Here is an 18,006-nt window from a genome sequence, read left to right as displayed (position 1 = left end):
CGGTGTGAATAAATTTTGTTGAATCAAACTAATTTTTACGTACCATCAATTGTGTAAATTTGTTGATCTCAATCTCTCTTATTATTGTTATTAATTAATTAATTGGTGTTTTTTTTTTTTTTTTTTTTTTTTAAGAAGAACAATTCAAATGTCATATATCATATCACAGAAAGAGTGGTTTGCTCTTTCAAAATTACATCACGGATACAATCTAGGGTTTCCTTCAACCAATCCTTATTCATGAAAGACTGTTTTGCCACATTTGCTAGCAAATGGGCTGCACCATTAACATTTTTATGAACAAAATTACATTTTCACCCTCTAAAAGATTGCAATATGTTCTGCGTATCCGCAACTACATGTCCAAATCTTGTCATGTTAAATTTCTGTTGAACATATTGCCTTTGTCACAACTTGGACAGGATTAATGTGGGGGAGGAATCAACCTCGTTATGTTAACATGTTAATTTGATGAAACGTAGCTAGTAAAAATATTATCAAGTTGACTGCCCATAAAAATTTAAGTATTATTACACTTTGTCAAAGGACAATTTTGCCAAATGACATTTGTTTTGCAATTTGATGAAGTTGTCCTCACAAATTTCGTATTCATAGGCAAATGTTAAGCTTGTAAAATATTTTATATAAAAAAAAAAAAAAAAACCAATTCTTATAAAGTGATGTGGCACAATATGATTGAGAATGAGATTAATCCTCATATTCTAAAGGTAGTAGAGAGAAATATCAACAAGAATTAAGATAGTTTGGCATATAGTATACGTCTACACCCCTTTTTTTGGTTACATCTCTCCTTAATCATTTATATTTATAGATAATGAGTATGAATATTACATGTCCCTTCGATCTACTTTTACATTAACTCGACCATGTTTGATCTACTTTATTCGATCTTTGAGATTTTGCAACTCTTATCTTAATACTATTGTTCATATCTTTTGCAAATCCACATTTCAATCTATAAAATCCATACGTGAGTTATATGGATTTAATTGTGAATTTGCCTATCTCTTTTACTTATATGATGAATAATATAATAAAGAATATATAAATAAACCCAATATAAAATAAATATATTATAACAAGTAATGTTCCAAATTTTTATTTATTTCATAATACCGACGTATATATCTGTCCTTGTGTTATCATAGCCAAATCAAATTAATTGAAACGAAGAAGTGTTTTAAATGCTTTAAAAAATACATACATCAATTGAAAATGTCATCAATCATCATTGTTACGTATGATGAAATGTTATTGCCATATTGTATTTTTTTGTTTTTAATGAATTTAGCCGTCAACAAATTGATTGAGGCTGTAATGGACTCCGTATAAAAGTCTCGGAAGTCGTGCCTACCTCACCTCCTCCTTTTTAAAAGCTAAGCAGAGACGTTTGGTCTCTCTCAACTTCTCTTAGCTAGATATTTCTCTCGCCGGAGCTCCTTTTTCCGGTGACATTTCCCTGACACAAAACCCTCTTTCTCCACTCAATTATTCAGCTAAATCTTTCTTTATATTTGACACACCTTCACCCAAGAAGGAAAGGAAAAACAGAACCAGCTCGGAAATGCACTGAAAGCTTTGCTGAGACCACAACATCTCGACTACTTTCTTTCAGAGTATGGAATCTCACACCTTTATCCATTTCTTTAATCTCTCTCTCTCTCTCTCTCTCTCTTTCTCTCTTTTTCACAATTCAGTCTTTCCATTTATCCAGTTTTCTTCTTTGCATTATACACAAAAGCGATGTTGTTTTTCCAAATGCATTCAATCTATACACACCTCCTGCCACTCTTTCTCGTTTAAAGCACCTTTCTCAAAGGCTGTGAAAATATGAGGAGAATGATATTAATTGCACGCACACTTTCTTCCATATATAAAAAAAAAAAGTAAGCCAATACACCAAGACAGAATGTGGGTTTTGATTATTATAGCCATAGAAAGTAACATTTCCCAAAAATACTCCACCCCCTACATTCTTTATACTCCCACAGCCTGTCTCCGACCGCCGACCACCTTGTTCTTTGTTGCTTCTTATCAAAGTTTTTCTTCAACATTTCATGCATGATGAGTTGATCACTCTCCACTCTCTACTCTCCATTCTCCAGGTCCGTTTTGTTGGTGTTTTTTTTTTTTGAAAAAGTTTGTGCTGTTGTAAAATTCAACCGTCCAGCAGTTTTGTCTTAAATACCAAGAGATCTTTCAGATCTTCTACATAAATCTCGTACATGATCTTTTTGGTGTTTTTGTGTAACTTTTTTGTCAGCTAAATATACCCACAAAGACCAGCCTACTCACTAGCAAGTCAAATCAAATCTCTGAGACTTAATTGTCACCATAATGTCATGCCGTTTTAGCTTCACATTCATGTATATATATTCTCCTCTAGATTTCTGACTCTTTCAGTCTGAGATTCGGCCTATATATCCAGCATTCAGTAGCCGCACTTTTTTATGTATATATATTTATTTGTTTATTTTCCCGCTGTTGTTTGCAGAGTCGGCAACTTGGCGTGGCGGAGTTCCTTCTATGGGAGGCAGATAGAAGCATTAAAGACGAGAGCACAATACATTGCGTAAAGCAAAAGGTTTGTGACTTCTGCTGTTTCTCACGCATTTCTTTCTTTTCTGCATTTATTTTTCTCTCTCTCTCACACACACACATACAACAAAGGATTTCTCTCATGATTGAAATGGGTGTCGGTAAGAGTAATTATATTCATCATTTTTCGTGTTATATAGTCTTTAAGATTGGATTTTTTATAATTTTTTTTTTAAATTTGAAATTTAAAATTCATAAATTTTAATCGTTCATCTCGTTTAAGCGGTTAAAATGAGTTGAGGAGCTGAAGTTTATAAATTTAAGAATTTCAAATTTAAAGGAAATTAACATTTCATGCATAAAAATTATTATTATTATTATTTTTTAAAAAAAAAATTAAGATCACGTCATGACATTAAAGTTGATGAGAAGAAAACAATGAAATTATTTGGCGTTTGGTTTCCGACCGTATAAATCTTGTGGAGCCGGAAATTATGTGGATGTTGGTCTCTGATTTTCTGTTCTGGGCAAGTACGGATACTCTTCTTTGTGTCATCCTCCCACGTGACCAGAGTTTGGAGCTGGAGCGGTGGGGGTTTGATTTGATGGGTGGGGGAGCACGATAGGTCTCCCTGCGCTGTTCTCAGGCTTCCTAATGGCCGGTGGCGGTGATATCTCGTGCGTACACTTCAAATAACCTTTTTGAAGATACTAAAATGATCAATGGGGTCGTAGTTTAGCATTTTTTTTTTCCCCACAAACAAATAATTGTAAAAAAAATTATATTCGTGTGAAATTCTTTAATTATTCGAGATTAGGGTTACTTTTAATTTTTCCAAAAAAAAAAAGAAAAAGGGTAAAATATAGTTTTATAATGCTAGTTTTGTGATTTTTTTTTCACTTTGCATCACTTATGATAAAAATTATCCTCATTGATATTAATGTAAGGATTTAGATAATAAATTGAGAAGAGTAATTGTAGGAACAAAACTACTTTTTGCTGTCCAGGCCCTTGGGTTGTGAATGTGATTATTATTCTGACTTTCGAGTCGAGGATGATGAATTATCGGCTTGGGGTTCTTTGCTCTCAGGGCCGAAGAATATGCGCTACCTATGTATTAGATTGTGTTTGTTTTGGTGTAGATCTGTTTTTTAAACCTGTTTTTTAGTCATGGGTTAGCAAAAGTTTTTAATGTAACTTTGGCTTCAGCTGTGATTTGCTTCAGAGTTTTTTGCTCTGTTTATAAGAGCTCTTGCCCACAACCTTCTTCAATGGATGAATGTGGTAACCTTTTTTCAAAAAAAATAAAAAGAAAAAACTATTTTTTGCTTTGCTATCAAATATATTTTACAATAGCTTTCCTTGCATTTTCATATACCATTAAAATATTATTTCTTTACAAAATATAAGTTCCCCATCTCCTATCACATTTTTTACAAAATTCTAACACAATTTTTAACGAAAGACAATAAGATGAAAGATGAGAGAGAAAAGATAAATATTTATATTAAAATAATGTATAGGGAAACACTTTTGGTTTTCTACACATTGAAAAACACTGTAGCTATCCAAGGGTATTGGTTAAATTTAGAAAAACCAGTGCTCTGACTAATTGATTTAAGAATCAGTCCTAACTAATTCTTAAATCAATTAATGTTAAAAAAGAAAAATAATTAAAGAATTAATTGTAACTGTCACATCAATATTATAGAATAATTGTGAAATAGAAATGTGGTTCGTAGCATTTCTCTAAACCAAAAACTTATAAATATTCAAAAAGGAAAAAAATTGTAATTTGTGGCATCAATCCTTATTATTAGAGAATGATACGTTACATGTACCACATTTTTATTATACAAATATACTACAACGCTTATATGGCAGTTTTAATTAATCCTTGATCAATATTTGTTAAAAAAAAAAAATCAAGAATTATCTAAAACTTTCACGACTTATAAAATAATTATATAATAAAAATATAATTTTTAGCATTTCTTTTATAATTATTTCCAATAAACAAAACATATTTACTCCTATACCAACTTCTCCCTTGCCAATATGTAGTAAAGCCTGGCAGTGGTTTGTGTTTCTTTTGTACAGTTAGTCAATGGATCTTGGTCGATCCGGAGAGATCCCTGGTGGTACAGAATTGTACCTGGTAATACAGACAATTCGGATCATGTGGGTACATTGACATTTTGACCCGGATTTGATGAGCTTTTTAAAATACGTGTCGTACTTAACTGTCGTGTTCCAGCACCAATAATGTTTTTAGTTCATAGTTATAAATAAGGTTGCACTGTAGAAAAAAAATTGATTAATGTAAAAACAAAAGTAAGAATTTTTTTTTAATAAAAAAAAAAAGAAAAAATAAGAATATTTAGTATGAAAAAATGGAAAAAAAAATTATTTTTAATAATTTTTTTATTTAAATAGTAATAAAAAATAATTGATGTGATGTAAAAAGTAAAAAAATATTTAAAAAAAAAATAAAAATAAAGTGAATAGTATTGAAACCAAAAAGTTTACCAAAAGAGCTAAATAAACTCTAGCTAGAATCCCACCAAGAAAATCAAAGGAGACAACTTTTTCACTCGGGTGAAAGGGCTATGAGTGGGACAACTGACAAGACCTGCATGTGATTATTCTTCATGTCATGTGATAATCCCATGGATGTTGTTAATACAATGTACAACATCTTCATCAATCGTCTACACTTGTGAAAAAGCCACAAGTTTCCATGGAAAAGATGAATCTTTGGTGGTACAAACTGACATGATCTGTAGCCACGAGAAAGAGTTCATGAGCCGTGGCAGGTGAATAGAGAACAAGGAAAAGAACAAGACAGACTCGGATACATACCCCATGGTGCCATTTACCCTTTTTTTTCTTTTTTTTTTCTTCTGTCTTGTCGCTGTAGCTGTGCTCCGGGATGAGTTAAAGCTCCTCTATGTTCGCTGAAAAGGAATTTAAGTGCCATCTTTTAACTTGTACCTGCCATGGACTTCGAGTAATCCAACTATTCCCATGGGACCAGAAGCTCAAAGGGTGTCTATTTTGACAGTAATTATTATCTAAATAGTTAGCAATTTAGGTAAAGAGATTGTTATGATTACACTTGTAAAGTTTGTATCGTCTTATGATAAAATATAAAGAAAATAAGTAGTTAATATATTTAAGTGAACTCAAGTCTATTTGTACTTTTGTTTACTCCATTGGTGTCTCTCTTTAACATAAATAATATGAAGTATATATTTATAAAGTATTGTAAATGCATTTGTAAGTGTTTGAATTTTACATTGAGGAAATATAAAAGAAAAGAATAGTTAATATAACTAAGTGAACCTTAGTTCATTAGCCTTTTAGCTTAGGCTTTTGAACTAAAATTGTGTTCAAATAATTATATTAATGTACTATTGGTAAAAACTTTTTTCTCCCAACATAAAGTGCTAGCAATTTGGAGAAATTTTTTTGCTGTGATGCTTATCTGGATTAACCCACTAGAAATATCAACAAATTTACAGAGTCAACTATAAATGGTGGGATTTGGTTATGCCTATCGAAGAAGACAAACTAAGAAAGCCAATATATATTTTGGAGGGACGTAGCTGGGAAAAAAGTTTTTTCTGCTTTATTTTGGTATACATATTTAATTTTTGTTGGACCAGTTGAATATGTGTGGCGTGGACGCTTACTTTTGCATGTCTGCAAGAGAATATACAGCGCTGGGGCAAGAGAAACACTGTCGAGATATGATGCTAATCCTCTTCCCTTTTTAGCTGCTTTTCAAGCTTGTTGCAGCCGTTACAATGCTTTTTGTCTTTCCCACTTTTACGTTTTTTTTTTTTTTAAAAAAAAACTTTTTTAAACAACTCTGTACGCTCAGAGTTTCTGATCAGTGAAAATGTAATGGTTGTGTCATAACCTTTGAGCTAAAATCTTGAAGCTACCATTTTGTCATATCTTTCCTATTGTAGTGCAGCCTCTCTCTCTCTCTTTAACTGGTAAATATAGTGCTTGAAATCAAATGCTTTAAGAAAATCCAGCTTAATTACTTGATCTTGTGCGTGTCGTGTTGATTAATGTTCTCTTTGTTGAACAGAAGTGGCCCACATGCATATGAAAGACCCTCTGGAGAGCCCTGTGATAATTAGGGAGCCTCTACAGAGCTCCATGAATCAGAAGACATCATCACAGATGGTGCTCAAAAAAGAAGATAGATTGGAAGATACAAAGAATATTATAGCAAGGAGAAAGGGAAGGAGAAGATGTAGAGGACCCAGAGTAGAGAAATTGCAAGAAGCAAAGCTTGAGGCTGGAGTGGGGTCCCTAGCTCCATGCAAAACCCTCATGTTACATCGCAGACCTGGCTATGGGCAGCTGGGGACCAAGTGTTTGGTTAAAGCAAATCACTTCCTTGCAGAGATACCAGGGTCAGATATATGTCAATATAGTGTAAGTTTTGCTTATATTCAATAGCTAAACTATTGAAACTTAAATGATTAAATTTATTATTTTCTATAAGCTTAAACTTTTGAGATAAGTGGTGGACTCACATCCAAATTTAATGTACATATTATCATGACTTAATTATGTTTGTGAGTGCAGGTTAAAATAAACCCTGAGTTTACTTCTCATAAATTGAACAAAGCTATCATGACCCAGTTGGTGAAACTTCATAGAGAGACTGAATTAGGAATGAGGCTCCCTGTTTATGATGGAGGAAGAAACCTTTACACAGCTGGGTTGCTGCCTTTTACCACAAAAGACTTCATCATAGTATTGTGTGATGATGACGAGGGGGCATGCTATACAAGGTTATCTATTAATCATATTTGTTTGTATATATGAAACTTATTGTGTTCTTAATTGAATGATATTTTGCTAGAATTTATGGTCTATTATATATTTTGCTTTTCCATTCAAGTCTATTGGAGATTGACTTGGCTAATTAATCATGTCAGGGAACGAGAATTTAAAGTGACAATCACTTTTGTAGCTCTAGCTAGTATGCACCAATTACGTGAGCTTCTTGCAGGGAAACCAGTTGATACCCCTCAAGTAGCACTTACCATAATTGATATTGTGTTAAGGCAACTAGCAGCCCAAAGGTACATTCCAGTTGTTCTATTTCTTTAACTTTCTCTTCTTTGTTATTTTCAATTAAGGCTACTGCTAATGGATTTCCAATTAATTTGTAGCTATATACTTGATTGTGGGTGCGTGTAGGTATGTATCAGTTGGCAGATTTCTCTATTCTCCTGATATTAAGAAACCACAGAAGCTTGGTGGTGGCTTAGAATCATGGCGTGGCTTCTACCAGAGTATAAGACCTACTCAAATGGGACTCTCCCTGAATATCGGTGGGAGTTCTTCTACTTCTAGATTGTTTTCAATCTTTTGAAACTTTTTTGTACTTTAATCTGTCCCCAGAAGTTGACATTTTGCATTTTTCCCTTTGTTGCTTGTCAATCAGACATGTCATCAACTGCGTTCATTGAACCACTCCCTGTCATTGATTTTGTTGCTCAAATTTTGGATAAAGATGTGTTTTCAAGGCCATTATCAGATGCAGATCGTGTAAAGGTATTGTACTCTATGGTTTGGGAACTAAGTGGTTTTGTTCTCCATATAGAAGCAATTCTGTTCACAATTCTATACCTAATGGTTCTTTTCTAGCTAACTTAGAAAATCCTGTAAAGGTTTTATGCTGTGTTACAACCCTAAACACCCAATCAATCATAGGCCTTGAACTTTCAAATGCAAACATCAAAGCAAGAGTAAGTGCTACACCTAACAATAATGTATGAATTGTAATAGCTGATTCTTCAGGCTTCTTAGCTCTGTTCTCTGGCAGTTGTCTATTGTTGATGCTTGTGACATTACCCATCAAGTTGTTCGGACCCAACATTATTTGTTTCCTTCGCTAAGTAGGACAGAAATTGTTGAGCACCGACTTCTTGTTATTATTGTTACAAAAAGGACACTGCAAAAGATTTTGCGTGGTGTCAAATTAAGATTTGGAAGATAAAAGGAATTAAAAAAGTTCCGCAGATTTAGTCAATTTTGCCAATGACCAGTTCAATGATAGTGAATTTAGCGCAAATCTTCTTTCAACTTCTCCAAGTACAGATTCTCTTATACATTCTTGGATTTGGATTTCATTTGCTCATATCATGTGTTTGAATAGGTAGTGGTTTGAGACGTTTAAATCTTGTAATGATGGTACTGTTCTTACGGGTAATGATGCTATGTGTAAGGCTATTGAAATAGGTACATAAAAGTCAAGATGTTTGATGAGGTTGTGAGGACACTTACAAATGTTAGATATGTTCTAGAACTCAAGAAAAATCTGTTATCTTTAGGCACATTGGATTCTTTAGACTATAGTTATTCAACCAAAGATGTTGATACAATTGTGTCGTATGGGACTTGGCAATTTAGGTGAGCATGATATGTTTGAGCTTCACAAGCAAGATTTGTTGAAATGTATGAAATCATGCAAATTGGATTTCTACAACTATTGTATGTTTGAGAAGTAATGAAAATTCGGCTTTACAGTGGCATCTCATACAAGCAAAGGTGTTCTTGATTATGTTCATTCAAATGTCTTGGGACTAGAGTCAGTATCTTCAAATGGAGGTGTGTATTATTTTTTTAGTTTCATTGATGATTTTTCAAGAAAGGTCTAGGTTTACTCTATAAATCACAGGTTAGGGGGTTTTCACCATCTTCAAGCCATGGAAAGCGCCAAAGGAAAATCAAACTGGAAGAAAAGTGAAATATTTTAAATTTGATAGTAGATTGTAGAATAGGGACGCTAAATATTTGGAGCACTGCAAAACAAAAGGCATTATTTGTCACTTTTCGAACAAAGTGACTCCACAATATAATGGAATTTTCTGAAATGATGAACAAAACATTGTTGGAAAAAGTGAGATGCATGAGGTTGAAGGCAGGATTGTCAAAACGTTTTTGGGCTGAGGCAGTTAATTATACAAGCTTCATCACCAACCGATCTCCATCTGCAGGGATTGATTTCAAAGTTCTAGAAGAATTATAGTCAAGTAAATAGGTTGATTGTTCAATTTTGAAAATATTTGGTTGCCATGCATACGTTTACGTGCAAAATGGAGAACGGTCAAAATTAGATCAAAAGGTAAGAAAGTGTATATTTTTTGGTTTCGAGACTGGGGTTAATGACTATAGGTTATGAGATCTGGTTTCAAAGAAGAAAAATATTAGTAAAGATGTGGTATTTGATGAGTCCTACATGCTAAGAAAACAAGAAAATAAAGTATCAAATAACAACCAGAAAGAGCAGCAAGTCATAGAGGTGAAGTTTGATGATTAGAGTTCATCCATGGATAAGAGTACTAATAATGAATAGTTTTCTAGACACTCACGGCACCACGAAGTGCCTTATTCTTTCGCAAAAGGCAAAGAGAGACATGATCAAAAAGAATCAGAGAGGTATGGATTTGAGGATACGATTTCTTTTGCTTTAGTAGCTGGAAGTGGAGATCCATCGTGTATTTAGAATGCTATGAAAAAGAGGTGAAGTTACAACACAAATGTAAAATTTAGGAGTTGGTACAATTCCCTAAGGGAAACAAGGCTATATAGTGCAAATGGGTGTATTGGAAGACAGAGTTAGCTAAGAAAGCGTTGTGGCCAACGGGACTGATAGAGAAGTGTTGTGTTATGACTTAAGCACGTCCTATACTCATGTTCAAGAAATTCTTGAAATTAAGTGATACTTGTAGATTGTGATTACTCTTTGGGGCTTGGGCACAGGCATCTTGAGGAAATTCGTATTACTAGACTTGATGGGATTCAAGTCATGGTTAGAATTTGTTGACATTTGTGACTTTAATCCATCAAGTTGGTGGGACTTAACATTATTTGTTTCCTTCTCCAAGAAGGAGAGGAATTGTTGAGCACTGACTTTCATTCCTTATTGATGTTGGTTTTGACCAACTTTGCCCATTATAAAAGCATGCTCTTTGGCCAGTTTTCAAAGTACGATAGAGTGAGAAAGAATAGCTGCATAGAGAGAAAAGAGAAAGGGAGAGAAACAAAGTTGTTGCTTGTCCCAGTAAAAGAGAAGTTTGTACTTTTGTTTTCTCCTTTGGGGAATAATCTGTTTTGTGTGAAAGTGAGATCTAAGTGTATTAGGACTTTGGGTTTTGAGTTGTTTGCCGTCCACTATTTTTGTACTTAAGGTTTGGTTAGTGAATTTTTTCGTTATTTCCTCCACCTATGGACTTACTTCACATTGAAGGAATCACGTAAATTTGTTTTGTATTATTTACCATAATTGTGGTCTTTTGCACAACATCTATCTACATTAAGATGTATCTCATTTGAATTCAGCCTTAGTACTGGTAGACATTCACTTTTTGTATTTTGGTGTTCTTGTGTGTGATTGTTTTGTGTTATTTGAATTAAGTACCTATATGTCGTTTCTGCTCTTAGGATCAACCAGTAATGTACATCAAGTCCAAACTATAGATCCTTCAATTTTGCAGATAAAGTTGAGAGGAAATATTTAAATTATGTCTAAACAAGTTACTTTTGTATCAATGATGTGCAGGTTAAGAAAGCGCTTAGAGGGGTCAAAGTTGAGGTTACACACAGAGAAAATGTTCGAAGGAAATACCGAATTTCAGGGTTGACATCACAGCCTACGAGGGAGCTAATGTATCCACATTTGCCCTGCTTGCTCTTTGCTCTCGCTAGTTGTTTTTGCTTTTTTCTTATTGTACTCTTCTGGAAATTATTTCATTTTTTTTCCCTTTAAACAGTTTCCCGGTAGATGAGCAAAAGAACATGAAATCCGTTGTTGAGTACTTTCAAGAGGTGTATGGATATACCATTCAATATTCCCATCTACCTTGTCTTCAAGTGGGAAACCAAAAGAAGGTGAACTATTTGCCAATGGAGGTAAGCTCTGCTCAATATTTCAAACCTTGTGCATGTAGCAATCTATTTTCTTTAAGCCAATACATATGAATCTTATTACAGGCTTGCAAGATAGTTGGCGGACAGAGATACACAAAAGGGCTGAATGAGAAGCAGATAACTTCTCTGCTGAAAGTTTCATGCCAAAGACCCTGTGAACAAGAAATGGACATTTTACAGGTGCGGTTAGGTGCTACTTATTTGAAATTCATAGCTTTATGTTGGTATATGTTGTGACAAATTGATATTTTGGGTCATAAGGAAGTAAAAAGAATAAAAGGATAAAATAAACCAATCACACAAGACATCAAGGTTTACATGGTTAAGCTTGAAAAGTTTATGTCCACTAGTGGCTTCTTCTTGGAGGATACCAAGCCATGTTATCACATTAACTTTTCTACTCATAATGCGTTTACTTGCTTGATTGAAAGAGTTGCCCTCAATATCAGTCAGGCGAAAGACAAATTATTGGGCATTGGAAATAATAATGACATCATTAAGGTGTAATTGGTCTAGGATTCAATTTTGATGCCAAAGATCTGACATTTTTCCTATTGTCTTTGCAGACAGTTCACCAAAATGACTATGAGCAGGATCCCTACGCCAAGGAGTTTGGTATCAGAATAGACAACAAGCTTACATCTGTTGAGGCTCGGGTTCTTCCTGCCCCATGGGTAATTTTCAAGGCCACTTCACTACTTCATGTGACATTAAGCCTTGTACTGCCAACAAGTAGTTCATTGTATCCATTTTCTTTTCTTGATAGCTAAAGTATCATGATACTGGAAAGGAAAAAGAATACTTGCCTCAAGTTGGACAGTGGAATATGATGAACAAGGTTAGTTAATGTCTACTTGAGAAACTTAAAAACTTAACAGAAAACTGATCTCTGGATTTTAAATTCAGATTACTGGTATCTGATAGAAGGTTTGCTTTAATGCAGAAAGTAATAAATGGAAGCACCATCAGATATTGGGCTTGTATCAACTTCTCACGAAGTGTCCAAGAAAACACTGCTCATGGTTTCTGTCAAGAGTTGGTTCACATGTGTCAAATCTCTGGCATGGTAATCTTTCCTGATTTAGTAAGACTGAGTAGTAATACTGTCTAGAAATGAGTGTCTTTTTAACACCATCATTCTTTTTCTACATTTATAATCCTCTTTTGTTTTTTCAACATTCATCTCAGGAATTTAACCGCAACCCTGTAATCCCAATATATTCAGCTAGACCAGATCAGGTAAAGAAGGCCTTGAAATATGTGTATTATGCTGCTACAAGCAAGCTTGAAGGAAAAGAGTTGGAGTTCCTTATTGCCATTCTTCCAGACAACAATGGCTCTTTGTATGGTATGTTGTTAACTTTTGTCATTAGGGTGACATTCCAAGTGTATGGTTACTACAAGCATTAGAGATCATAAGGTTACATAGTGCTAAAAGAAATGTATTTCATTTCTCATGCTTGGACCTTTTAATATGTCTGTAACATGCAAACTTAACTTTTGTTCCTAGCCTTCAACATCTAAGTTGTCATGTAAAACTACTCAAATTTTCCAAATCTGTTGTCCATAACTCTGTAAGATTTGATATGTAACTTGTACTCTGGCTAAAGGCTGCATGATGTGCTTTCAGGCGATCTGAAACGAATTTGCGAAACGGAGCTGGGGTTGATTTCTCAATGCTGCCTTACGAAATATGTCTTCAAGTCTAGCAGACAGTATCTAGCAAATGTGTCCCTCAAAATCAATGTTAAGGTTTGTCATAATTGAATTACTTTCAGGGTTCTACTAGCCAAATACAGAGCTTGCTACATGGTCAATATTTGTACTTATTTGACTCTCTGAACTCAGATTTAGTGATTTCTTTTTCTTTTTTACTTATAATTTTTTAGATGGGAGGAAGAAATACAGTGCTTTTGGATGCTTTAAGCTCAAGGATACCTTTGGTTAGTGACATTCCAACGATAATTTTTGGAGCTGATGTTACTCATCCAGAGACTGGAGAGGACTCTCATCCATCTATAGCTGCTGTAAGCATTTTAAAACCTCTATTACTAGAAAGGTTATGTTTGGCTCCAATTTTGAGCATGCTGGCTATTGTAAAACACAGGTTGTAGCCTCCCAAGATTGGCCAGAAATTACAAAGTATGCCGGGTTGGTATGTGCACAGCCTCATCGAGAAGAACTTATCCAAGATTTGTTCAAAACCTGGAAAGATCCTCTACGGGGTACGGTTACGGGAGGCATGATTAGGTACATATTTTGAGTAATCTTTTCATAAATGTGCATGACTTGGTTGTTGATGTGTTGTGATCACACCATAGTTTAGTGTTTGATTAAACAAAATCTGCAACTTAAAAGACTACCCCATTTAAAGCAATCTCAAGGGAACTACTAAATTTTCTAAAAGACAGAACTAGGCTGGCAACTCTTTAAAACATCCAGATCTGAGACAAGAGTGGTTAAATTAGCTAAAACAATTATTTTTAACTATTTTCTCAGGGCAAGTTCTTAAAATCCTAACAAATTTTTTTGTAATTAAATTAATCAAAAGTTTCCACTTTAGCATTGTACTAATTTATTGCATGTTACCAAGTTATATGTTGTGATGACAAAGTTTGTAGCATTTAATTGAAGACAATAAATAAATATTTTAAAGACTATAGTGGTTTACTTTTTAAAAGCTCTGGATATCTTTTGTTGACCTCAAGTTTGGAAAGTTCAAAGATAAGGCTTTATTGTAGTAGTACTTTTTTCCACTGGGGTTCCTGAGGGTACTTGGTGATGTATGTGTGGGTCATATCTTCTATTTGCTTTCATACTTTTTTTAAGTAGATAGAATAATGATATATATATATATATTGCTAACTTGTATACTTACCTATGGGTCTTGAACCCAGGACCTGCCCCTTAACCTTGTTCTTAAAAGAAGTTGAGATTTTGTTTGAGCTAGAGCATAGAAGTAATGGTTTTCAATACGAGGAATGTTAGGCTTAAAAACAAATTTTATAAAAGAACTTTTACAACATAATTGAAAATGAGATCAATTCAACTTTTAAAAACCCAATCATATTGTGCCACATCATATTGTAAAAGTTTTTTTATAAAATTTATTTGTAAGCCTAGCATTTTTCTTTCAAATATATAGTTGTGTTTATTGATGAGAAATCATGCCTATTAAAAGTTTGCTAATTCTTGAGGGCAGGGAACTTTTACTTTCATTCAAGAAGGCTACTGGACAAAAACCACTAAGGATAATATTTTACAGGTAATTTGATTTAATAATCTATTTAGACTTCCACTCAAACTTCTATTTTTTTCTTTTAACATTGTTAAAATATTTTCTATGTGTGACTAGTCTAGGGTTTTTTGTTCACCACCCTTTAATTCCTCTATAAATATCATTCATTGTAATACAATTCAATATGGTTCAATAGTAAAAATTGTTAAACTACCATTTATCCCAAAAGCTTAAGCTGATAGGAAGAGGTAAATTTAATCATTTAACCATTACTTTAATACTTCTCCTCTCGTGTAGGCTCAAACTCTATTTTAATAGGTGATACCCAACATGTGAAATATTTAATTTTAAAATGGAGGGTGAATTGACGGAGTCAAGGTTCGATCTCATGACGTTTGACTTTGATACCATGTTAAATTATCATTTATTCCAAAAGCTTAAGCTGATAGGAAGAGATAAATTTAATCACTTAACCATTAGTTTAACAAATATATAGCCCTAATTCTCTCTCTACTTTCGCTCTTTCTCTTTCGCTTTATATATTTCTACAAACATGTTTTAGATGTTGATAAAGAAATTATTGTCGAACTGGCAATTAGGTCCAAGAAATAGCTAAGCTTTGGCTTTTATATATAACATCTGTAGGGATGGTGTCAGTGAAGGACAGTTCTACCAAGTCTTGCTATATGAACTCGACGCCATTCGTAAGGTTGGTGAAGTTCTTATCCTCGCTTTTATCATAAATGCTCTCCCTGATCTTACATTCTGGCATGTCTAGGTTTTGCGTTTTTTAATGATTTTTCAATTACTTATAAAAAAAAAAACAAAAACATTCTCACATGTCCAGGCATGCGCATCATTGGAAGCTAGTTACCAACCCCCCGTAACATTTATTGTGGTTCAAAAGCGGCACCACACTAGACTCCTTGCAAGCAATCACAATGACAGAAGTAGCATGGACAAGAGTGGAAATATCTTACCAGGTAATGCTCTTTCTCTGATAATATCTGGGATTTGGTTGAAGGAAAATAATTACTTGGGCTGGAGGAGCTAGCCTAATCTTCCCCCTATGATTTTGAGCTTGGCACACATGAGGTAACTAAGTGAGCACATGCTTTGGGCCAGGGGGTCTGATGTGATTCTGCAGAAAAGTTAGCTATAGCTCTCTCCAAATGTGATGCAGCTGTTATTCTTGAGTCATATATTGAATTATTGTTGTTTTGAATTTCAAATATAGGTACTGTGGTGGATTCAAAGATCTGTCATCCCACCGAGTTCGACTTTTATTTGTGTAGTCATGCAGGAATCCAGGTACGGTTTTGAAATATACTAAGAGCCTGTTTGAAATTGCATTTGAGAAATAGAGTTTTTAAGTCAAAAAAACTTTTTAAACTTTTGTCAAAAGTGCGTTTTGGTCATTGTTAGAGTAAAAAAGTAAAAAAAGTACTTTTTGCTTTTGAAATTTTTTACCAAACATGTCAGCTTTTGTTTGGCACGACTTTTAAGATGCTAAAAATACTTTTTAAACTCTCTAACGCAATTTCAAACAGGCACTAAGAATTTGTTTAGAATTGCGTGAAATAGAGTTTTTTGTTTATAGAAAAAGTTTTATTTTCAAGCTTCTATCAAAACACATTTTTGGACTTCTTTAGAGTAAAAAAGCCAAAAAAAAAGTTCACCAATGGACCCAATTTTTTGTTTGACACTACTTTTTAAGTATTAAACCCAATCACAAACAAGCTTTAAATAGTTCAACATTTGAGAATTGGACCATAATGTAGTTAAAATTTTCCAAAAACCTCAGAGAGAGAGAGTTGAGCATGCAAGGTGAAATTTATATAGAAGCCTAGCCAGCAGGAAGCTGAAGCATATTTGAAGTTTGAACTTATGTTTATATATTGGAAATGGCATTTGACAGGGCACCAGTCGACCTGCTCATTACCACGTTCTCTGGGATGAGAACAATTTTAGTGCTGATGAAATCCAATCTCTCACCAACAACCTGTGTTATACGTAAGAATTTTGGTTCCCCTGCTGCTTTTGCAACTTAAACTTCTTAATTATTGTCAAATAATCTGGTTAATGATTCGGTTTCAGGTATGCTCGATGCACTCGATCCGTTTCTATAGGTAAATTTTTTGACTCATTGTTTACAATCACGACAAAAATTCCCAAGTTTAGGGACGTGTAGCTTAGGGTCGTTTTAACAACCCTATATTGTGTCATTTTGGAGTCAAAACGACGCCACTCAAAGAGGCGTTGTGTAAACAGTGAACGAGAGGTGTCGTTCTAGGGACAAAACGACGTCCCCCACTTGCATACACTTTTTTATTTTTTTTAAGAAATAGGGGTGGGGTGCGGCTATGGCTAGGGTTCTTAGGAAAATATTTTTCAAACTTTATTTTATAAAGTTAACGTACTAATCCATTTAATTATGTTAGTCTAATTAATGATATTAATAACCATGTGATCCACATGACAAGGCAAGAAACAAATTAATTAATGATAATGTCTGTGACATCATGGCAACGTAATACGTACGATTTGTTGTGGATGATGCAGTGCCTCCTGCATACTATGCCCATCTGGCAGCCTACAGAGCTCGATTCTACATGGAACCTGATCTGCATGAGAATGCTAAAATGCGCACCACAAGGACTTCAAATGGGTCATGTGTCCGTCCCCTGCCACCATTGAAAGAGAAGGTCAAGAACGTCATGTTTTATTGCTAGAGACATAGGAGGAAAAACTTGTACATTATGTTTTTTTTTTTTTTTTTAGTGTGTTTAAATTGTAGAGAAATTGTGCATGAAAATTTTGAGAACACGTTTAATTAATAGGGTTTAAGAAATGAAGAGTTTACTAGCATTGTGCTCGTGCTTCTTAAAAAATATTAAAGAATATAAGTACAAAAAAAAAAAAAAAAAAATTTAACAAACTAAAATCAGTGACGGAGGAAGGGGGGGACTGGCAGGAGCCCGGGGCCTCCCAAATGACAAGAAAAAAAAATTTCTAAGGTAAAATTTTTTTTTTTTTATAGTTTTTTTTTTAATTATTGCTAATTGGCCCTTACTAGCTAAATTTTTTAGCCATCGGCCTCTACCCATTTGCAAGGCTGGCTCCGTCTCGGACTAAAATTATATATTTTCACGCAATATGATTTTGTTTCTTTATATTATATCTTCTCTTTATAATATTTTATACAAATGAATTCTCTTGTATAATTTTTCTATTTTCAAAAAAA

At 33.9% G+C, this 18,006-nt stretch overlaps 1 protein-coding gene across 1 annotated transcript; it reads left to right on the top strand.

The window, feature by feature from the left end:
- The first annotated feature begins 1,447 nt into the window (after positions 1–1,447).
- Positions 1,448–17,637, top strand: LOC132165814 (protein argonaute PNH1-like). The gene is made up of 24 exons (XM_059576499.1): positions 1,448–1,637; positions 2,516–2,605; positions 6,663–7,015; positions 7,169–7,377; positions 7,525–7,671; positions 7,790–7,923; positions 8,037–8,146; positions 11,157–11,263; positions 11,368–11,506; positions 11,588–11,704; positions 12,091–12,198; positions 12,291–12,362; positions 12,468–12,590; positions 12,713–12,872; positions 13,155–13,276; positions 13,414–13,551; positions 13,632–13,774; positions 14,727–14,789; positions 15,408–15,471; positions 15,610–15,745; positions 16,000–16,073; positions 16,681–16,775; positions 16,860–16,891; positions 17,325–17,637. Exons 3-24 carry the CDS (start codon positions 6,674–6,676, stop codon positions 17,492–17,494), a joined length of 2,805 nt encoding a protein of 934 aa, XP_059432482.1. The 5' UTR covers positions 1,448–1,637; positions 2,516–2,605; positions 6,663–6,673; the 3' UTR covers positions 17,495–17,637.
- Positions 17,638–18,006: the final 369 nt, after the last annotated feature.

Source organism: Corylus avellana, chromosome ca11 (genome assembly GCF_901000735.1).
Source record: "Corylus avellana chromosome ca11, CavTom2PMs-1.0".
Classification (NCBI taxonomy): domain Eukaryota; kingdom Viridiplantae; phylum Streptophyta; class Magnoliopsida; order Fagales; family Betulaceae; genus Corylus; species Corylus avellana.
This window is presented reverse-complemented; position numbering and strand designations above follow the sequence as displayed.

Bases quoted from the DNA above. Each gene is read 5' to 3' on its own strand.
- LOC132165814 (XM_059576499.1), top strand. From the start codon at position 6,674: ATGCATATGAAAGACCCTCTGGAGAGCCCTGTGATAATTAGGGAGCCT. The intron at 7,016-7,168 runs GTAAGTTTTGCT...TTGTGAGTGCAG, and splicing joins CAGATATATGTCAATATAGT to GTTAAAATAAACCCTGAGTT. The intron at 7,672-7,789 runs GTACATTCCAGT...GGGTGCGTGTAG, and splicing joins AGGCAACTAGCAGCCCAAAG to GTATGTATCAGTTGGCAGAT.